Here is an 18,839-nt window from a genome sequence, read left to right as displayed (position 1 = left end):
GGGAATACAAAAAAAAACTTGAAAACATGTTAAGGTTTCTATGTCCCTGAGGACAGATAATCCACTTAAAACCATTAGACTGATGTTTTTATGCAAAAGGATGAATGCAAAGTAAATGTATTTAACATGCACAAAACTGCAAATTGATTTTAGTTTTAATAAAACCTGATAATACAGCAACAGATAAGGAGATGGATAGCAGAATGAAGAATTTATACACACAAACTTTACTACCAAGTAGATTCTGATATTCAATAAATGTATTGAACAAATTACACTTGTATTAACCCTAAATTATACAACCATTTGATTGAAAAAATACCAAGATTGAAATGAAAAGTGTATATACAATATAAATAAAATATTGAATATATCCTTATAGATTATTATATATATATATATATATTAAAATATTTATATAATATATATATATACACACACACACACACACACTAAACCTGGAACTATGCAATGGTAACATGAATAAATAACTTCTCAAACTGAAAGTAATATGAACAGCATACAAACATTCACAGAGAAAAGAGGAAATCTATGAGAACAGTAATCTATAGGCTTGCATGTAAACCGCGGGTTTTTTGGCTGGTATACCACACAATATGTTAACAACACATACCGGCCGTGGTCGCCCACTCTCAGTCCTGATGTCATCTATGATCTCATGCTTTGAAGGGTGTGGGGCATCGTGGAGTGTGTGCAAACTCCAAAAACATGAGCTCATCTTATAGACACCCATGATAACACATTTACTGGAAACGAAACGCCGTTTCCTCGAAGGTCAGTCACATGCCGTTTCGCGCTACGTAACGTTAAGATGGCTTGGTACATGGCTTATCCAGTCACATTTCAAAATCGGAACTATCTGCTTTTTTCTCTGGTTTCTCATTACACACTTCAGGCCGGATTAACATTTTAATGACAGAGAGGAGAATAAAACACGATTCCTTTTGAAAAACATTTTTAATAAGGTGCTAAAAATCTTTGACATGTATCTGCACATGGACAGGGGCACGTACGCCTCTCCAGTGCCACTTACAATTAAAATTACAGTGACAGAACAGAGCACAAGCACCGACTGCAGCACGGCACGCACATCACAGTGGAGAGGACGACAGAACAAAGGTCACGGTTAATTAAGGCAACGTTAACGACAGGTAAAATAGAGAACCGTTCTGTACAAAGACACGGAAAGTGATTCACATGCAGGCTTTTCCCAGAGAACAGAACCGTATGTGTGTGTGTGTGTGTGTGCGCGTTTATGAAAGAGAGTCCAAAGTTCTCAGTTGGAAACGTGTCCATAAAATGCTTTTCCTTGTCCGTCAATCAGTTCCACTGAAATCAACACTAAATCCAACAGCGAGTCTCAAGCTGCTGAATTTCACCAGGTGAACGCGGCAAACTAGACCAGATTCAAATGGAGATTTAAATCTCAAAAATGCAGGAGAGAACAGCCCGGTAGGCGCACGGGGTCATACGCCAGGCTATATTTTAAACTCGAGAGAGAGTATTGCACTCGTTTTTGCATTAGGTTACGCCACAAATCACGAAAGGCTCCCGAACATGGCTGTTATTGCTGGTGAATAGTGTTGTACTGTTCCAGCACTACCATAACACCGTGTTTAACCCGCTCTCTTGCAACAGTACTCAGACCATTAACAATCCCTTATAGTCCACTTTAGTGTATTAATCCCTAAAACGAGTTAATAAATTACAGCTAAATGCATGATCAATTGCATAAAATTCTAAAAGGCTTGTGCAACAGACAGCCACTGTGCGCATGCTACAGTTATAAACATGAGAATGGGACGAACACAAAGACCTACCTAAACATGAATACTATAGATCCCCTCATCACGTAAACTGTGACCTCAGATGCCTCGAGGTAACATGACTCAGAATCGGACTTAACGGCTGCAAGGTGAGTAGCAAAACCCCACAGCAGAGGGAATTATCTTTTGCATAATATGGGTTGATAAGAAAAACAAGAAGACCACAGCGTATGCCACTTATTGACAGCCTATCACAGGTCAATTAAAGCTCGGATCCCACAGGCTATTCACAAGTGACACTACAGCTCTAAGGAGGTCCCCGTTCCACAGGCGGCCGTAGCTCTCGCCAGGCGGCTAATTGAGCTTGTCTATAATTATCCATTACACTCCCATTAGATGTGGTGAGAGCACTAGAGGAGTCATCACCATGGGGCAATGCCAAATCCGTAAGTAGCCCCGCTTGTGCCTCTCTATGCAATAAAAGTCTCTTATATTGTGCCAGTATGTAAACACATAACTTCCATTAATCATATTTTTAAAAAATAATAAAAAAGGTACAAATAAAAAAAGTCAAATAAAATATAAAAAAGGGATGCATCCAGAAGGCAAAATGTCAAGTAGAAAGGTCAGCATCTACACTTCTTCCCTCCTTAGTCGGGTCTCAGTTCCCGCTGTTAGTTATGATGCTAACACAATGCACTGCCACCACCGCTGGTCATATATTTCACAATTACAACATTCTTTCAAAAAAACCAAAAAACAAAAAAACAACAACACCGATCCATGAAAGTGAGCAACATGCTGTGTGCCCTTTCTCTGCACTCTGCTGGAATACCGTGCCCATGTAAAGACAAGCCTTTGAAAAAAAAAAAAAAACTCTCGCGGTGCGCTCAGACAGAGACAAAGACATCCAAATAGAGGCGGTCGTATGATTCCCTGAAGAAGAGGAGGAGCAGGAGACTGAAGATGCAGGAGCCTGTCAGACACCAGTTTAACCAGGACAGCTCTGAAAAACAAAAGAGCGAGGTTGACTGAGGTTAGCGATGACAGCTTTTAGAGCACCAGACGCAGATGTACTTCAGTGCATGACAGAACAGACGTGTGTTTATCATATTCTTATAAATAACTCCAGGTATACAGAAAATAACAAATGTGTGGACTAAAGGTTCTTGCATTTTTTTAACAATACAAAAAATACAAAGTTTAAATTAGAGTGGCTTTACACATCTCTGCATCCAAAAAAAAAAACTTGCACCATAACTGCTTATATGGTTTGCATGTTTCTCTTCTTTGTTTGCAAGCATAGTGCATTATGAAATCAGTTTTGTTTTTTCAGAATTTCTGCTTTAATTTTTCTGGAATTTATTTTTAACGGTTGAAATGAAAATTACCCATAAATGAAAATTAACTAGTATTTTACTCACACTCAAGCCATGCTAGGTGGATATGACTTTCTTCTTAGGACTCAATGGCTTTTCTTAAAACCAAATTCAGTGTTTTTATTTTAATTTTCAGAATTCTAAAAACTAGATTTTAGAAAATAAAAAAAACAACTTAGACACTGTGTGTATTATAAAAGGTAAATGAAGGCATAAAATAAATTATCTTTTAATCAAACGAAAATTTAAATCTTTCCATTTTTAGGCAATCAAAGTGCTGAAATATGGTTAAAATTAAAATACTGAAGAACTGTTGTGTGATTATCTCTTAAAACTTAAAATAAAAATTATTTTATTAGTAGTACCTATAGATTTCTTTTACAAACTTTTTAAGTTTTAAGCTTTTTTTAACAAACTATTTTTTGTTATGATAAGACAATAGTATTCTCAAATGAAACCATAAACTGTGCATGAAGTGACTTTCAGAGCAGCTCTGGAGATTATTTTCTTGTCTTTGTGTACTCGTACATTATGGCAGCAGAGGCTGAAAACATACTTCAGTATGCGTGTAGCAAACAAAACCATGTGTCTGCATCATTCCTGCACACCAAGACACACAGTATTTAAAGTAAAATAGTTGTTTTGCAGCTTCATATAAATCATCAAGACAAAACCCACAAAACAAAATGAATGAATTAATACTGTTATGTTTTAGCAGTTGATTTTGCCATGTAAAAATACATTTTTCACAATTCAATCAACTCATGATGGAAAAAATGTATATTTATATATAAGAACATTTATATATAGGAACAATTAAATGTATCAACAAAGAGCAATTCACACTGACTAAATGCAGTTGGCACTTATATATACACATGTTTATGCTCCAATAACCAAAGGCAAATAGGCTAGAGAAACAATATAACTGTCTAAAATGCAAGAAAAAAAAAGTTTCCCACTTCCGCTGAATTCCTTTCATTGTTCAGTTAAAGACATGAGAGCTCTAACATTAAGGTTGGAGGTTTAACCAGCAGCATTTCACACACTCTGCACATGAATACTAAGATTCCCTTTAAAAGATGACACTAAAAACAGCATGCGAGAGTTGTGCAAGCACATTCAGAGTTGACATAAACAGCGTTGAATGCCTCGCGCCAGCTGCTGTGGCTCTGATAGAGAATATAACATAAACCAGGTCAAACACACAGGCCCTTGAGGACAAAGGAAAGAGCGCGACTTAATTTAATAGAGAAGTGGATTTCAATTTCGAGGCATCCCGTATCCAGATAACAGGTTGATCAATTGCCCCTGAAGTGAGAGCTGCAATCGATGGCAGGAGGTGAAATGCATGCTGGGTCAGCTGCTGAGCCCATTTGGGGTAAATGATATGATTTAGCCATGCAGCACAGTCAACACACGCAGGTACGGTGGAGGACAGAGCCGTGTCGACTTGAAGAAATGGGAAGCGGGGATTCTTTCCAAAGGCCCCCTCATTAATCAGGCCTTACTATCCCTTCAGCAAAGCCTGGTATAGAAGCAGGTTAATGGAGTTGTGTTTATCTGGCTATTATGTCTGTGCCGTACGCCCGCCCCAGCCTCATCAATTTAAAAGAGAGAGGTAGCGTCACCAGGCGGGACGTCTGCGCCGAATGTTAATGAAGAGAGCGGCACGGCTCAGGTAATCCAATCAGACGCCCCCCAAAAATCTGCGAGTCGTCAACAGTCACCTTTCCAGCGCTAATGGAAGACAGAACTCCGGACACAGCACCCATTCAGAGCGCCGCTATGGAGAATACAAAAGAAGTCGGGTTAAAGGATTCGATTTCTGCCACCTACTCTGGCAATAATGGGAGCACGGCAATTATATCCTGTCTGTCGGTTTACGCAGCAGTCAAACTGTTATGTCGCGTTTCCTTCCTCTTAATACCTGGCGGCAGAATGCAGAGATGTTGTTATTAAGAGTGCAATTTAGCCTGTCTCTTTTCTGCCATCGTCTCAGGGGCTGTAATGTGCTGAAAAGGCCACGGTGGAATGACAGCGTAAACAGGCCACTCACCGTGACACTCACAATCTCTTATACGAGGAGCGCTGGGACAAAAGCGAGGATAAGGGAGGAGGGATTCGAGGAGACATCCTACAGCCGCTGTCTCACATCATGACCAAGCGCGCCCAGTGTCTTCGCAGTCACCCACAGGGCTCCTCACTTCCTGTCAGGCGAGCTAAGGCGTCGGAGATGGCCCTCTTATTGCTGTAATTATTCTTAATCGGTACCCATTCAGCTGGCAGACTGATGGCATATTTCAGCTTGGTTTAATGTCTAGCTCTGGCCCCAAGCAGCATCGAGAGAGGCTGACTGACAGGTTGTAGGCTCTGTTTTCTCCTTATGAGATTAAATCACACCTATATTTTGCACCTCTGAGTCAGACAATAAAAAAAGGGAAAAGGGGGGGGTATATATATGGGTGGTAAGGAATAAATAAATATATATATAAAAAAAAAAAAATATATACAAAATTATTAAATTATATATTAAATTGTAATTTTTATTCATGCATTCAAATATTAAAAAATGTACAGCTAAAAACTGAATATTTATTAAAAATGTAAAGACTACGACAAAAATGTTTTCAATTATTTAAAGAATATGCTTAAATGGGAATTTGATGGTATAAATTTGTGCTGTTAAACTAAAAGTATTTTGTTTACATGTTTGTATACTGTGCATATTTATTATTGATATACAAATACTGTATAGCAATAATAAATAATACACACATGCAAGTATACATTTATAATATAATAGTTGCAAAGAGCGAGGTTGCAAAGACAGTTTAGAGAAGGAAGTGCACACTTTGGGTCACTACAAAAGTTTACAGGACCCTTAGTTTAATTATTGGCATTTGACATGAGGGCCACCCTCAGACACTAGGTGACATGGCTTTTACTAAGCCACACAATCAAAAAGGCTGAATGTTCAAATCTTAACCAGCTATTCACATGCTTTTTAGATTAGGAGTGAATGAACCAACCTTGCCAATTTAAATGGCCAGCTGGGAAGGACAGCAACGGTAACTCTGTGAAGCACATCCCTTTCACTTCATTTTAAAGCGAATACAAAGAAAGTGTAAGACATTTGTGAATGTATCATTGGTCACAGGCAGGAGCGATTCCTGAAAGCACATCAATTCAACCTTGGGTGGTTGAAAAAAAAAGAGCATCTGGAAAAGAACATCTCTGAGGCAGGCTCAATATAGGAGGAAACAGGCCATTTTAAATGCACACTGAAAACCCAATCTACACCATAGTTCAGATCTATATTAGCAACCGAATTGAAAAAAAAAAGGTAATTACAAGAGAGTAAACAACAGAACTCTGTCTGAATAAGGATTTCAAGGGTCTCCTAACAAAGAGAGAGAAGGACAAATGCAATATAAACTAAAAAGGTCATGGTCGGTAGGATTTTGAAAGAAGTCTCTTATGCTTGCCAAGGCTGCATTTATTTGATCAAAAATACAGCAAACAAACTATAACTTAATATGGCTTTTAATATTTGAAGACATTTGTACATGTAGTTCATTCCTGTGATAGCTGAAAGCAGAATTTTCAGCAGACAGTATTCCAGTCCTTTAGAAATAATAGCAATATATTGATATGCTGTCAATATGCTCAACCTTTTTTTCCTGCTGCTTAAAGTTTAGTGAAAACCATGACATATTAATTTTAAGGATTCTTTGATGAATAAGGTTCAAAAGAACAGTAACCATTTATATTTTTATTCTGGAAATTTTTATTCCTTTTTGTTTAACCATAATTTGATATATTATCACTTCATAGAAAAATATTACTCACCCAAACTCCTGAACGTCAGTATAACTTTACAGGAAATATGTCTTTGTCTTTTTGATTAGAAAGATGAGTCAGAGCTTTTCCTAATGTGTAAATGCCCTTGAGGCAAAAGTATGCTATGGTTTTATGTCTTTGCCCATTTGCGTCATCTGTGCTCTTGACTCGAATTGTCTGCACTAACTTTTGGGTCCACTAGACAGAAGCACTCACAGTTGATCATTCCTTCTACTAGAAAATGAACATGGAAAATGTCAATAAAAATAGCAAAATAGGACAGAAAAAAACAACATCAATGGTTGTGCAAAGGCTTATATTATGTGAGAGAATGTTATATATCTAAAAGTGTTATTTGTTTCCCTAGGCATGGAATTTTAATTGGAACTGCACCTTTAAGAGGTGGATTTTTTGCAGTTTAGTTAACAGAGAGCTTATTATGTCGAGAAGGGCTTTCTGCCAGTGGAAACAGCGAGAGGTTGCAGGATGGTTCTGATGAAACAAACAGAAATCCATCCATCATCTCTTCATCGCCTACTCACCGGTTGGCCTAAACAGAAACAAAGTGTTCGAAACTCAACAGCAATGCCAACGCAATAACCTTCTATATATAGAGACCTCATTGTTTCGACGTTATTTTCAGCTGTGGCATGGTGCTGGCGGACCACTGCCGCTCTGACAGCCACACAAAGGCAGAACGAATCTCATAGCTTCATTTGGGACTGATAACCCAATCAGATTTGAGAGGATGAGCCAGTTAAGCTCACTCATCTCAATTTAATCTTCTCCAGGGATCAGCAGGAAGACCGAAGAGTTTTTGCAGCCTGGGAGCCGTCCAGCAACCTGCCTGCTCATAAAACAGACACCCGTCAGCTGGTCAGTCAAGGCCAATGACAGAATGGGGATATGAGTGTATCACAGCGGGGATCTGGACATGACAGCGGTCAGTGTGAACAGAGGTGGACAGCTCCATAATTTATAACATATGCTAATTTCTGAAGAAAATGTGAAGGGTGCTTGCCTGCACCCACAAGTCTTGTGGGTAGTTTGTCAGGCATAGCTATGAAGTTTTAGAGATGCTCTAGGTTGTTTCTACAATACTCAGTGTTGGTTAGATGGTTTCTAAATGTTAAAATAAGAATAAAAAAAATTGCATTGCATTCTGGCTCCTATATTTGGCTCAGGTTTAATTAACATCTAGGCTTTTTTTAACCGTTTTATTATCCTATTATCATTGTGAAAGTATAATTTAACTCCCAGATAAATAATAAATAACCCAATGAATAAGTGGATGAATAAATGACTTAAGCATACAGTAAATAAAGCCCGCTACTGTGATTCCTAATGTTATGATGTTATTAATCCCTTAATGCCTGTTACTGTAATGCATAAAAACAGTTTAAAAAGATGTATTTATATTACTTCACACATTTTAAATGGTACAATAATGTGTATATTAAAATTAATTTTATGATAATGTTTTAATCTTGGTAGCATTGGTTTTACTACCTTTAATTTAATTTACAAATAAATTTAGATTTTTTAAGAGATTTTTTATATTTTTTAAATAATTTGAAAATCAGTAAGACAGATTTCACCCAATTGCAAACATACAACATTATTGATAATTACTAAACACTATTAATACATTTTAAAATCAAGTGTGTTATTCATGTGTATTTAGGCACAATAAAACCTTGTGATATGTTCTTTTCTGAAGAAAACACAAACAGTGTTGTCCACCAACAGCAAGAGCTAGAATTAAAACCATCAAAGACTAGCTGTCAATCAAATGACATCTGTCAGAAGTGACTCATGAATATTCAGCCTGAAGCTACAATTTACAAGATAGGGCAGACGAGTTAATCCCCCCGCACATTTTTTCATGCGAACATCGCTACACTGAAAGTTAATCATCACTCAGAAGAAGGACAATGACAATGTCCTAAGTGTAAGTCCATATCTGTTCCATGTTCCCCCGTTTATTTAGGCTAAAGGGATTTTTTTTGTTGCTGTAAAAGCTGCCCTGCCTGTCAAAGAGTTCAAGAAAATCAAGGTACCTGTAAAGTAAAAATCAAGGTACCTGTAAAGTAAAAGGTGAGGCAAAACAGCAGAAGTCCAGTGAAGAGGTTGCTGAGGAAGGTGACCACTCCGCAGGTGATGCCCTCAGGAACAGGGTAAACCGTCTCAATGAACAGCTCCAAGAAGATGGGCACACTACTGTTGATGAAGATACCCACCAGGATGCAGGAGGTGTAGAGAGTAGCTAAAGGAGCAGAGAGAGATAGAGAGAGCGTTATATCATAAATACATTTCTAGAATAATTCCCTCTTTACATAGAAAAAGAAAGACAAACTTGCAAGTGAATATTTGAGGGAGAAAAGCTTTCCAACTCAATTTTTCTCTACTGGCAAACCCTGTTTCAGCGGATATTACTCTAATCGCCTAAGAAAACACTGTTACACCTCATTCCTAAATAATGATTATCATGTGCTAAGTTGGTACAAAAAAAACGTTCTTTTTATCTTAGCACAGCTCACAGTTTAATGAAGTGTGGAAATTGCTTTATTTCACAAATGTTGGAAAGACAATGGTTTTTTTCCCCATTATAAAATATACTTTAATTTCCAAAATTCAATTTTATTTAAAAAATTGTTGAAGAGAAACACCCTACTTTAGTCTCATGAACTCATTGAGTCTATTGTAATTTTTTGTAATAAAAAGTTGTTCCATGTGTGAATGTTCAGTTCAGTAATAAAAGAACATATCAAACCAACTCTAACCAGGGCAGAGAGATAAATGGACAGCCCAAAGAAGAGGACAAGCACATCAGAGTCTCCAGTTTAAGAAACAGATCCCTCAACTGTGTCATTGAAAGTACAAGGCACCAAGTTTAAAAAAAACGAGCTAAAAAAAGAATGTACATTAAATAAAAAGAAAACAGTATTATGGATGAATGACTAAACCGTTAAGGTGTTGGGTTCCTAAGTAAACAAGACTTATGGGAACCTATGGGAAATGTTACTGCAATTATTTTAAAATATTAATTTGAAACATTAAATTTAATTGCTTTAATGCACATTAGGTATGGTAATATTTTAAATATTTTTGAAAAATGTCTCTTAAGTACACCAAGGCTGCATTTATTTGATTAAAAATACAGTAAAAATTGTAATCTCTGATGAGTATAAAGCTCAAAACAACAGCATTTATACATAAATGTCTTAACTGTCATTTCTGATCAATTTAATTTATACGTGCTGAATAAAAAGTATTATGTATTGGTTTTTACCAAATGCTGCCTAATGAGGGACACAAGGATGCCCAGCTTTTTAATGTAATTTAGTTCCAAACATAAATCCAGAAAATGTCTTGCATTTATGTGGCAATCATGGTATAAGTGAAAGAACTAAAATGTAGTCAAGGCCACATGACCACATGGCCAAAGTCAATCACTGTCTATTATTTCTTACATAACATTATATAATGGACATTATTATTTTAATAATATTTACAACATTCAGATACAAGACAAATCTTTTTCAAACTGCTCTGCATCACACTGAAATGAAGCAATAAAGCATGAAGACACTTTATGTGTCTAGGAACACTTGCACTGCTGTTACATTTACAATCAAATGGGTTTATTCAAGCATGCATTGTTGCTTCTAAGCAACGGCATGTCTTGTTGAAAGTCATTCAGAGAAATCTTACAGGTCACAGTGACTAGAAGAGAAACAAAATTACCTTGTCACTGTGCAAAAAATACCTACATTTGCTTCGTGACAGGAGTTAATTTGAAAAAACGGATGTGCGGAAGCACTGGTCCATGTGGTAACTATAGTATAAGTGAAGGAAATGACAACGGCAGCATTAAATTACATGGAAATGGTAGGCGAAGGTCCACTGTCAATTATTCTTTGCATAACGATTCCAGCTAGAATAGATTCTGATGTTTATTAGCATGAGAGATGAATTGTGAGAGTCATGGAAAGCCACGGATGGCAATGGGACACGTTTGTGTGATAAAATCTTGCCAGATGGAGTGATGGCCCATGAGTCTATAAGCTCTGTCTGCCAGGAATTCTGGGAGACAGCAGATAAAAAAAGTCAGGTGCCAACCATAAAATGATAATTGATGGTAATATTTGAGCTGGCTGATCTATAGGGCATATGTTTGTTTCAGGCGGGCTTCTCTAGAGCCCCACTCCCTTTTCCCTTCACTGATCTGGACTTAATGAGTTCCTCTGGCTCCCTCTCACAGACACAATTGCAGCTTGCCTATGCCAGTGTTCGCCTACCAGACTCCCTGCGGGGTGGCAGTTTTGTGGATGTGCACAAGGCAGAACATACTGCCCTTTTCAGCACAGTATACCTTTAGTGGAGGGCAGGTGAGTAAGCCTGGTCAGGCAGGTGAGAGTGAACCAGGTGGCCGCCAAGGATGCTCCGGCAAACATCAGCACCAAAATTAGCTTCAGCATTCCTCGAATATAGTCAGCAAACCTGAGGGCAAAAACAGAAAACAAAAGAGAGGAGGAGGTGGTGAGAGAAACTTGAATCTAGAGTCATAGCTCAAAGGTGACAGAACAAGACGGAAAAAAAAAAAAAAAAAAACATAGAGGAAGCAAATTACAGGCAGGCGCAGGTGAAACTTTTTTCACAGATGTTATTTTCGGCACCCACGTCAGAGACGCATGCTGAAAATATTGTCCCTCAAAGACTTGCCTGCTGGAGATGACTCAAAACAAATTCTCACATTCTTGTATATTTGATCCGCACTAACTTTATCATTTCTGACAAAGTTCTCCACACCGTTTCCTCTAATCAGACACATTTTAGCACCTCTAACATGATGGAGATACATAGCAATATCTCTAGGGCATGTTCTTCATCACCTTTCTTAACAACAGAGATGAAAGCCATCATAAAAACACTTCATGGAGGAGTTAGCTGTTATTAGTTGTGTCGAGGTTGCAAGACTCATCATCAGTAAAGGCTTATGGGCTTTTCATTCATTTTAAAGTACTTATATACTGCAAGTGCTGTCATCATTTACTCACCCTCATTTTTGTAAAGTATATTTGGTAAAAGCTAATGGAGAACGTCATCAAGTTATGACAAATGCCCATACCTCCAAACCCGTCCCTAACCTTACCCATATCCTCCCAAAATAGCAGGACAAAATTGCTTTGCAGGACAATATGACCACAAGTACACTGTACTTATTTTTTGTATTTTTATATTGACAGCACAGATTCCTTTTCACATTTATTACACACAAAAACAGTGTTTAGGACATTCTCAAATTCACAAATTCCCCCTTTTGTGTTCTATTAAAAAAATAATCACACGGAATACATGTGAACAGAATTAAAATTTTTGGGTGAACTATCCCTTTAAATTTTAAGCATTAACTTTAATCATCAAACATTCTTGACCCCACAAGACGGTGCCTTCTGCGTTCAAAAAGCAATGTCACCCCTACCTCCCGACTGCTGTCTGACAATTAACGTCTGCTGGTGTGTCAGGCATCCCAGTGTTTGCCCAACTGCTCAGCATACCTCACACCACAAACCGTTAATTGACCTGCAGAGACAGCCTCTTATGATTTCACCCATCTTGTATAACTGAGGATGAATCTTTGACGAGGACTTGCGGCTGTTATATCCGCCTCCGGAATTGCATCAATTAGAATGTGCAGCTATCACCCCTGCAGCTCAATTTTAATGCATCTATTTTTCTAAAGCATGGACCTGACCCCAAAGGGCTGAGCTCTGCGGCGGAGAGCTGGTGGCGTATAATAACTCATGTTAACGCATTTGCTGCATGATTCGTGGCACAGGGAGGGCGCTGGACCCCGTAACTCACAGGGGCCCATTAACGAGCGATCACTCGCCAAACGACCACTAATAGAACCAGGCTGCCGTGGAGACTTAGTGGGGCATCTGTTGCTTCTCTCTGCAACCTGTCCCACATGAACAGCCGAAGTGAGAAAAAGCAAATACGTAAAAGTGCCAAAGCAAGCAATGGGGTGTGCATTCTTTAATCAGCTTTACGAATCCTCATTCGGGGTTGTAGCTCACAACTCATTTGAATAACATACACACACACAACTAAATCAGATCACAGGTTTTCATTGATGTTTTAACCCTCTTTGTCCCTCCCCATGTAAACGCCATTTCTAGTAGCAACCCAAAATCCAACGCAGCAATGTAACAATTGATTAAATGCAGAGTTTTCCTAATTAAAAGGTTTTCAAAATGCAGAACCTGGCTGGATGTGCTGATTGGGGCCCTTCTGCAAACATTTAGTCATCAGGGACAGGAAAATCTCTTGTTTTTTTGCAGACAACAGTTTGCTCTTTCTCTCTTCTCTACGCCAGCGTCTTAATCAGCCTGTGCGACGTGACCATTTCATTAGCATTTTCACCCACTGTTCATAACAAAAGCTGATTTTAATAAATTAGCTGGAAGAGAATAAATTAGCTTTGGGATCTGGGAGGATCCAAAACAGCCTGAAAAAAAAAAGCCTAACAGAGACAAAATAAATGTCTTTTCAGTAGGAGCGTAGGAACAACCTGAAAAGTATGACACAAGTTTGACACTAGTTTATATGCCTAGTTGCCACGGATACACTTATTTGAGACTATTTAAAAAAAAAAAAAAAACCTTATAAAGTTTCTAGTACCGTCAGCATTCTAGCATTTTTGTCATGAAACTTTAATAATTAGGCCTAAAACACTGTTGTGACAAGTATAAATATATTAAAATGTATATTTTCGTCTGTACTTCATATCTTCTCTCCTCAGGAAATTTTTCTTTCTGTCACTGGCTCTGCACACAAACTGTGCCTGGCGTGGGTTATATCATGAATATGCATTATTTTATGTGACGTCTGCCCTAATTGATTTGCTGTAAAGTGGAAAATAGCCAGTGTAGAATGACCACCTGCCATTCAGCCTACTCCTATAGTGATCCAGTGCTGGTCCCAAAAAAGTAATAACTTTACCAGCTGTCTATGTTTTTCCTTTGCATGACTGTCAAACGAAACCAAAAAATATGACGATTATCTCCCAAAAAAGTGTGGAAGACTAAGTTTACTATTTATAACAGGAGGACGACAATTCCGGCATGTTCATATTTTTGAAATTGACTAGTCAGTGTGCTGCCTGAATGACTAGTTAGTCTTCAGTTAGCCTTGCATAGTTGCACTGGATTGGTGGTTGTGTCTTTTAGGCACCAATTACTATTCTTATTCTTATTAGTATAGGACAGTGTAGAGCAGACAGGAAGAAGAGAGTCGGGAAAAGTCCTAGAGCTGGGTTTTGAACTCGGGATGCCCTTAGCATGTTGTGTGAGCGACCACTCTGATTGGCTGTTCAGCTTAGTGAACAAGTTCACAACTGAAAATTTTTTTTAGAGTTATGGAGAGCTCATTTTTCTCACATATTTGCAGAATGTACATGCTCATTGGTGGTTGGTTGTAGTCTTTTCAGTTTATTCAAGTGCAACTTTTTGCCCCAGATGCTGGAAACATGAGGCAACACCACAGTCTGCTTTCACTGCCGTTAGTTCTTTAAATGTAGTTTGGAACCATAAGGTGCGTTCACTCAGGATTTCTACTTGTTGTTAAAAAGCTTATTTTTAACACCTATTGAACTCACTGAGACACAACGCAATGGCTATTGATGCCAGCGGGAATGCAGATCAACAATTAAAATACAGACTTCAATGATATTTGTTTAGAAATGTTTTTTTGAAGGTAGTCAATTTGTTAGAAAAGTGATGCTTTGATGGCTGTAACTGCGGTGCTTTAAAGAGGATGAATTTAGAGAGAGATTTAGCATGCTGACAGTCCCGACACCGCCAGCATGCTAAACTGCTCCCTAAAAAGTAAGAAAAAATAAAAAATCTAAATTCAGCACCACTGCTAATAAACCCCCCTCATGATTCGACCTCACTAAACTAAGCCACTAAAACTAAGCACTGGTTTCTTTGAGAAGGAAGGCATGCTGATGTGTGTGCTAATGTTTTAGGGTCTGCTGCTTTTGCTTTTCACATCACTGGACAATACATGTAAAGTAAATGCTAACAAATGCTAATGTATGACAACACCACCATAGTTTTTCATGCATGGGGCCATTGCTCACCTCGCCATGGCCACGCCAAACACACAGCCTCCAACGATGGACCAGAACCCGATCCAGCCCGCGTCCACCTGTGAGAGCAGAGAAAGGTACGATCAACTGGGAATATTCGCTGCTTGTAATGCTGGACATCACTCGTGGAGCAGCTAGATGGATGGAGAGCCAGGGGCGTCTGCAGTGTCGATCAGAGAGAAGAATAAGCTGCCAGACATCATGCTGTCCACGAACATGTCTTTGATGAACAGTCTGGTTCAACAGCAGACTTCATAAAACAGATGGTCTATATCAGACATGGCTGAGGTCAACCACAGTATTGATAAGAGTGCAGGAAGAACAAAAAGTTTCTCTATGATGACTAAATAAAATGGTGTTTAAACTTCTGGTTTTTTACACACACACACACACACACACACACACACACACACACACACACACACACACACACACACACACTCCTGTTCAAAAGTTTTGAGTTGGAAATTTTTTTTAAATGTTCAGGAAAAAAGTTTATGCTCACCAATTAAAAAATTCTAATGTAATATTTTTATTCCTGTGCAATTCTCAGTCTTCACATGATCCTTTAGAAATCATTCTAATTTACAGACAGTCAGATTAGATAGATAGATAAATGGATAGATTGATAGATAAACAGCTGATATTATTGCTTTATATAACCCATTTGTCAATAAACGCCTTCTCAGCCAAGAAAAAAATTGTTCTAAAAAACATTGAAAAAGCAAACACATTTGCCTCTTGTCCAGTCAGTTTAGAGAAACTGAATAAACTGCTCTATAACATACCACATAAGTAGAATAATAATTCCGGTTTGAAAACAGCATCAAGCTTTGATTTGGCTGATTTGATTGTTAGCGAAGCTAACAGAGTGATTAGAAAAGCTGGCTATTTCTGGGAAACATCCTCGATGTGTGGGGGTGGGGATGGAGAGAAGAATGCTGGCTAAGCTCTCCAGCATCAGGAACAACATCTCTCACCCACTGCACAGGACTGTCACTGCACAGGAAAGCACCTTCAGCAAAACACTGATCCCACAACAGAACATTCCCTCAAGGTCCTTCCAACCTGGATGTACTTTAACCCGAGCTGAATCTTTGGGTGGATTTTATTGTCACAATTTAGACAACCCTGGGCTCATGAATATTACTAAGCTCATTGTTAGCTAATCTTCCTGTGGCTAATTAATATTCATGAATTGTGCCAATTTAATACACAAATTCCACGTTGTTTTGGTATGTAGTAGAGCTTACCTCTGAGATCAAATGAAATATTACATTAATGTGACCAAAAACCAGTTACAAATTATTCCATGCCTTTAAAATGGTCAATGTCACACTGACACACTTCTATAAGTTTAGCCTTGTAAAATGTGACGCTCAGTTTGGGCACAACTGAACATGTGACATCTATTTGAATGCACAAACTTGAATGTAATGTTTACGTTACCATCTGTGGAGAACACAGTAAGACACCGCTGCTCTGATAATTTATAAGGTCTGAGAATACAAGTGCTGATGAAATGTCCTTCTGCAGGGGTAAAAGACATCTTTATCTATTAGAAATAAACATCAAGCACTAAAACATACAGTAAATCAAAGCGCATAATCAGAATGTAATATATCATGTGCTTTTAATGCGAGCCAACAGAGGAAGACTACATAATTTAATATCAGTTGATGGTGATGTGTGCTAAAAGTTTCGGGGAGTGGGGGGTGATAGAGAAGTTTGGCCCCCTGGTTCCGGCTCCCCTGGATGCATTAATTGCTATTTCCATTAGGTGATTTATGTCTACTGCTGTAACACTGCTATTTCCCAGAGGAAATGAAAGAGGTATCATACACTATGCTATTTCTTTTGGCAAAAAGTGTAACTCATGTGTGTCCAAACCATTATTTTAAATTCAAATTTTTCTGTCATGCAGCATAGTACACTGGAACCGTGAGGACTTGAGACAAAAAGGAGAATGATACGGTGGTTCCCCCTGTTAAAATGTCGTTACATGCGATCTATGCAGTTTAGGAAATGCTTTGGTCATCACTTGAGATCCAGTAAGCTAATAATAACACTGAATCAATCAAAAACAATCAAATTATAAACAGATTCAACAGAAAACTAGGCACAGTGCTAAATCCAGCCCAAAGTAACAAAAACATCATTCGTTATATAGTGTCAGTATAAACTAACATCACAGAAATCACATTCTTTCTGGGAATGCTAAACACTTTTTCCAGGTATTCTAGACCTCCTTGCTTGATGCTCTTAGCTCACTAACATGTTTACACTGGAAACCTCAAGGGCAAAAAACATGGCATCACTCACTGAAATGGGTTTTAAATCAGAAAACCACACTGCTACACCTATAGTTTTAATCAGGGAGAAAGAGTTCCACACACACCACAAGCCTTAGTTTTGAGCAGTTTGAGTCAGCTCTGATAAAAAAGTCATTTTTAATGTTTCTCAAACCCAGCAATGCACATTCTGTTTGATGATAACTTTTCAAGGGTAAAAGGTGTCTGTCTAATCAGTGCACAGCCATTGTGCGCAGGCTTAATAGCCATTTACCATTAATGAAGCATTTAGACAACGTTGATTAATGTAGCGGAGGACCATGCACTTAAATGATGCTAATTATTGTTGTACAACTCTACATGGTTACTGCCTCAGGGTTCCACTGTTCCATTTGCAAATTACCGTGTGCGAATGTGGAAAGGTATTTGTTGTTGACTTCTGACACTGATCAAAACCTAACTTAAATAAAAGCCTCAGAATATAAAGGCTTCTGACCTCATTTGCAAATTACATTTCATATGGAAAACTGGATCTCTTTCATTGCTTTCCATCAAAAGGCAACAGAGAGATCATTCAGAGTAAAATAAATTGTTAACACTTTACAAAAAAGTCCTAATATACAATGGATTAGGTATTAAGAAACAACAATGAACATTAGAATAAATGTTATACGGAATACACAAGTTAACATAGAAGTCAACTTGTGCAACAATGTTTCTGCTATAATTCTGAAAGTAGTTTTTCATGGCCAGGTTTGCGAAGTGGTTAGGCAAAATTAATTGTTGAAGTTTAATACTTCCCTAACCAGAATGTCTGAGGAATATCAATACACTGCTGTCTTGTGAGCACTTTCCTCTTTTTTTTTACACAATGGGCTCCTAGAAATCTATATATAATTTCAGTTTTCTGATAACACTCATTTCTCTTCAACCAAATTTAAATGACTAGGAAAAAATACCTTCTTAACAAAAGTGAAATATTAAAATGGGAGAGGGAAATGCTTGCGGCGTATGCTTTCAATTGTTGTTAAAAAAAGAACTGAGACTTGAATGAGAAGACGGAAAATTCAAATTAGTCTCACGATGGCTTTGGTAGCAGATACATATTGGAGAAAAAGGAAAAAGAGCTTCTATCTTCAACTTGCATGGTTTTCTTTCCAATACCAGTTGAAAGACCACCTAGTTTACCTGGATAGAAACTACAAGACATCATCTTTGTCTCGGTAAGCCCGTAATTCAGCTAGGTCTACAATGTTGCGTGATTGCTTTGGCCCATAACTCTCACATTTCAGATGCAAATGTGAGGAGGCTGGGGAGAATCTGAAACTCTGAGGTGGAGAGCTCATCTCATTAAGCTGTGGTTGGCCCATCAAAGATGGAG

At 38.1% G+C, this 18,839-nt stretch overlaps 1 protein-coding gene across 1 annotated transcript in view; it reads right to left on the bottom strand.

Annotated features, from left to right (window-relative positions):
• Window positions 1–959: 959 nt before the first annotated feature.
• The window catches only part of slc49a4 (solute carrier family 49 member 4), a 35,071-nt gene continuing 17,191 nt past the window's right edge, over window positions 960–18,839 (bottom strand). The window contains exons 6-9 of the mRNA XM_043249404.1: window positions 15,159–15,226; window positions 11,385–11,512; window positions 9,093–9,275; window positions 960–2,793 (exon numbers count right to left, since the gene is read on the bottom strand). Of these exons, the coding sequence (XP_043105339.1) occupies window positions 2,678–2,793; window positions 9,093–9,275; window positions 11,385–11,512; window positions 15,159–15,226 (495 nt within the window). The 3' untranslated portion in view covers window positions 960–2,677. The remainder of the gene's footprint in view (window positions 2,794–9,092; window positions 9,276–11,384; window positions 11,513–15,158; window positions 15,227–18,839) is intronic.

The sequence above is a fragment of the Puntigrus tetrazona genome, chromosome 9 (genome assembly GCF_018831695.1).
Source record: "Puntigrus tetrazona isolate hp1 chromosome 9, ASM1883169v1, whole genome shotgun sequence".
Taxonomy (NCBI): Eukaryota; Metazoa; Chordata; class Actinopteri; order Cypriniformes; family Cyprinidae; genus Puntigrus; species Puntigrus tetrazona.
Note: the sequence above shows the minus strand (reverse complement) of the source record. Positions and strands in the feature narration are given on the sequence as shown.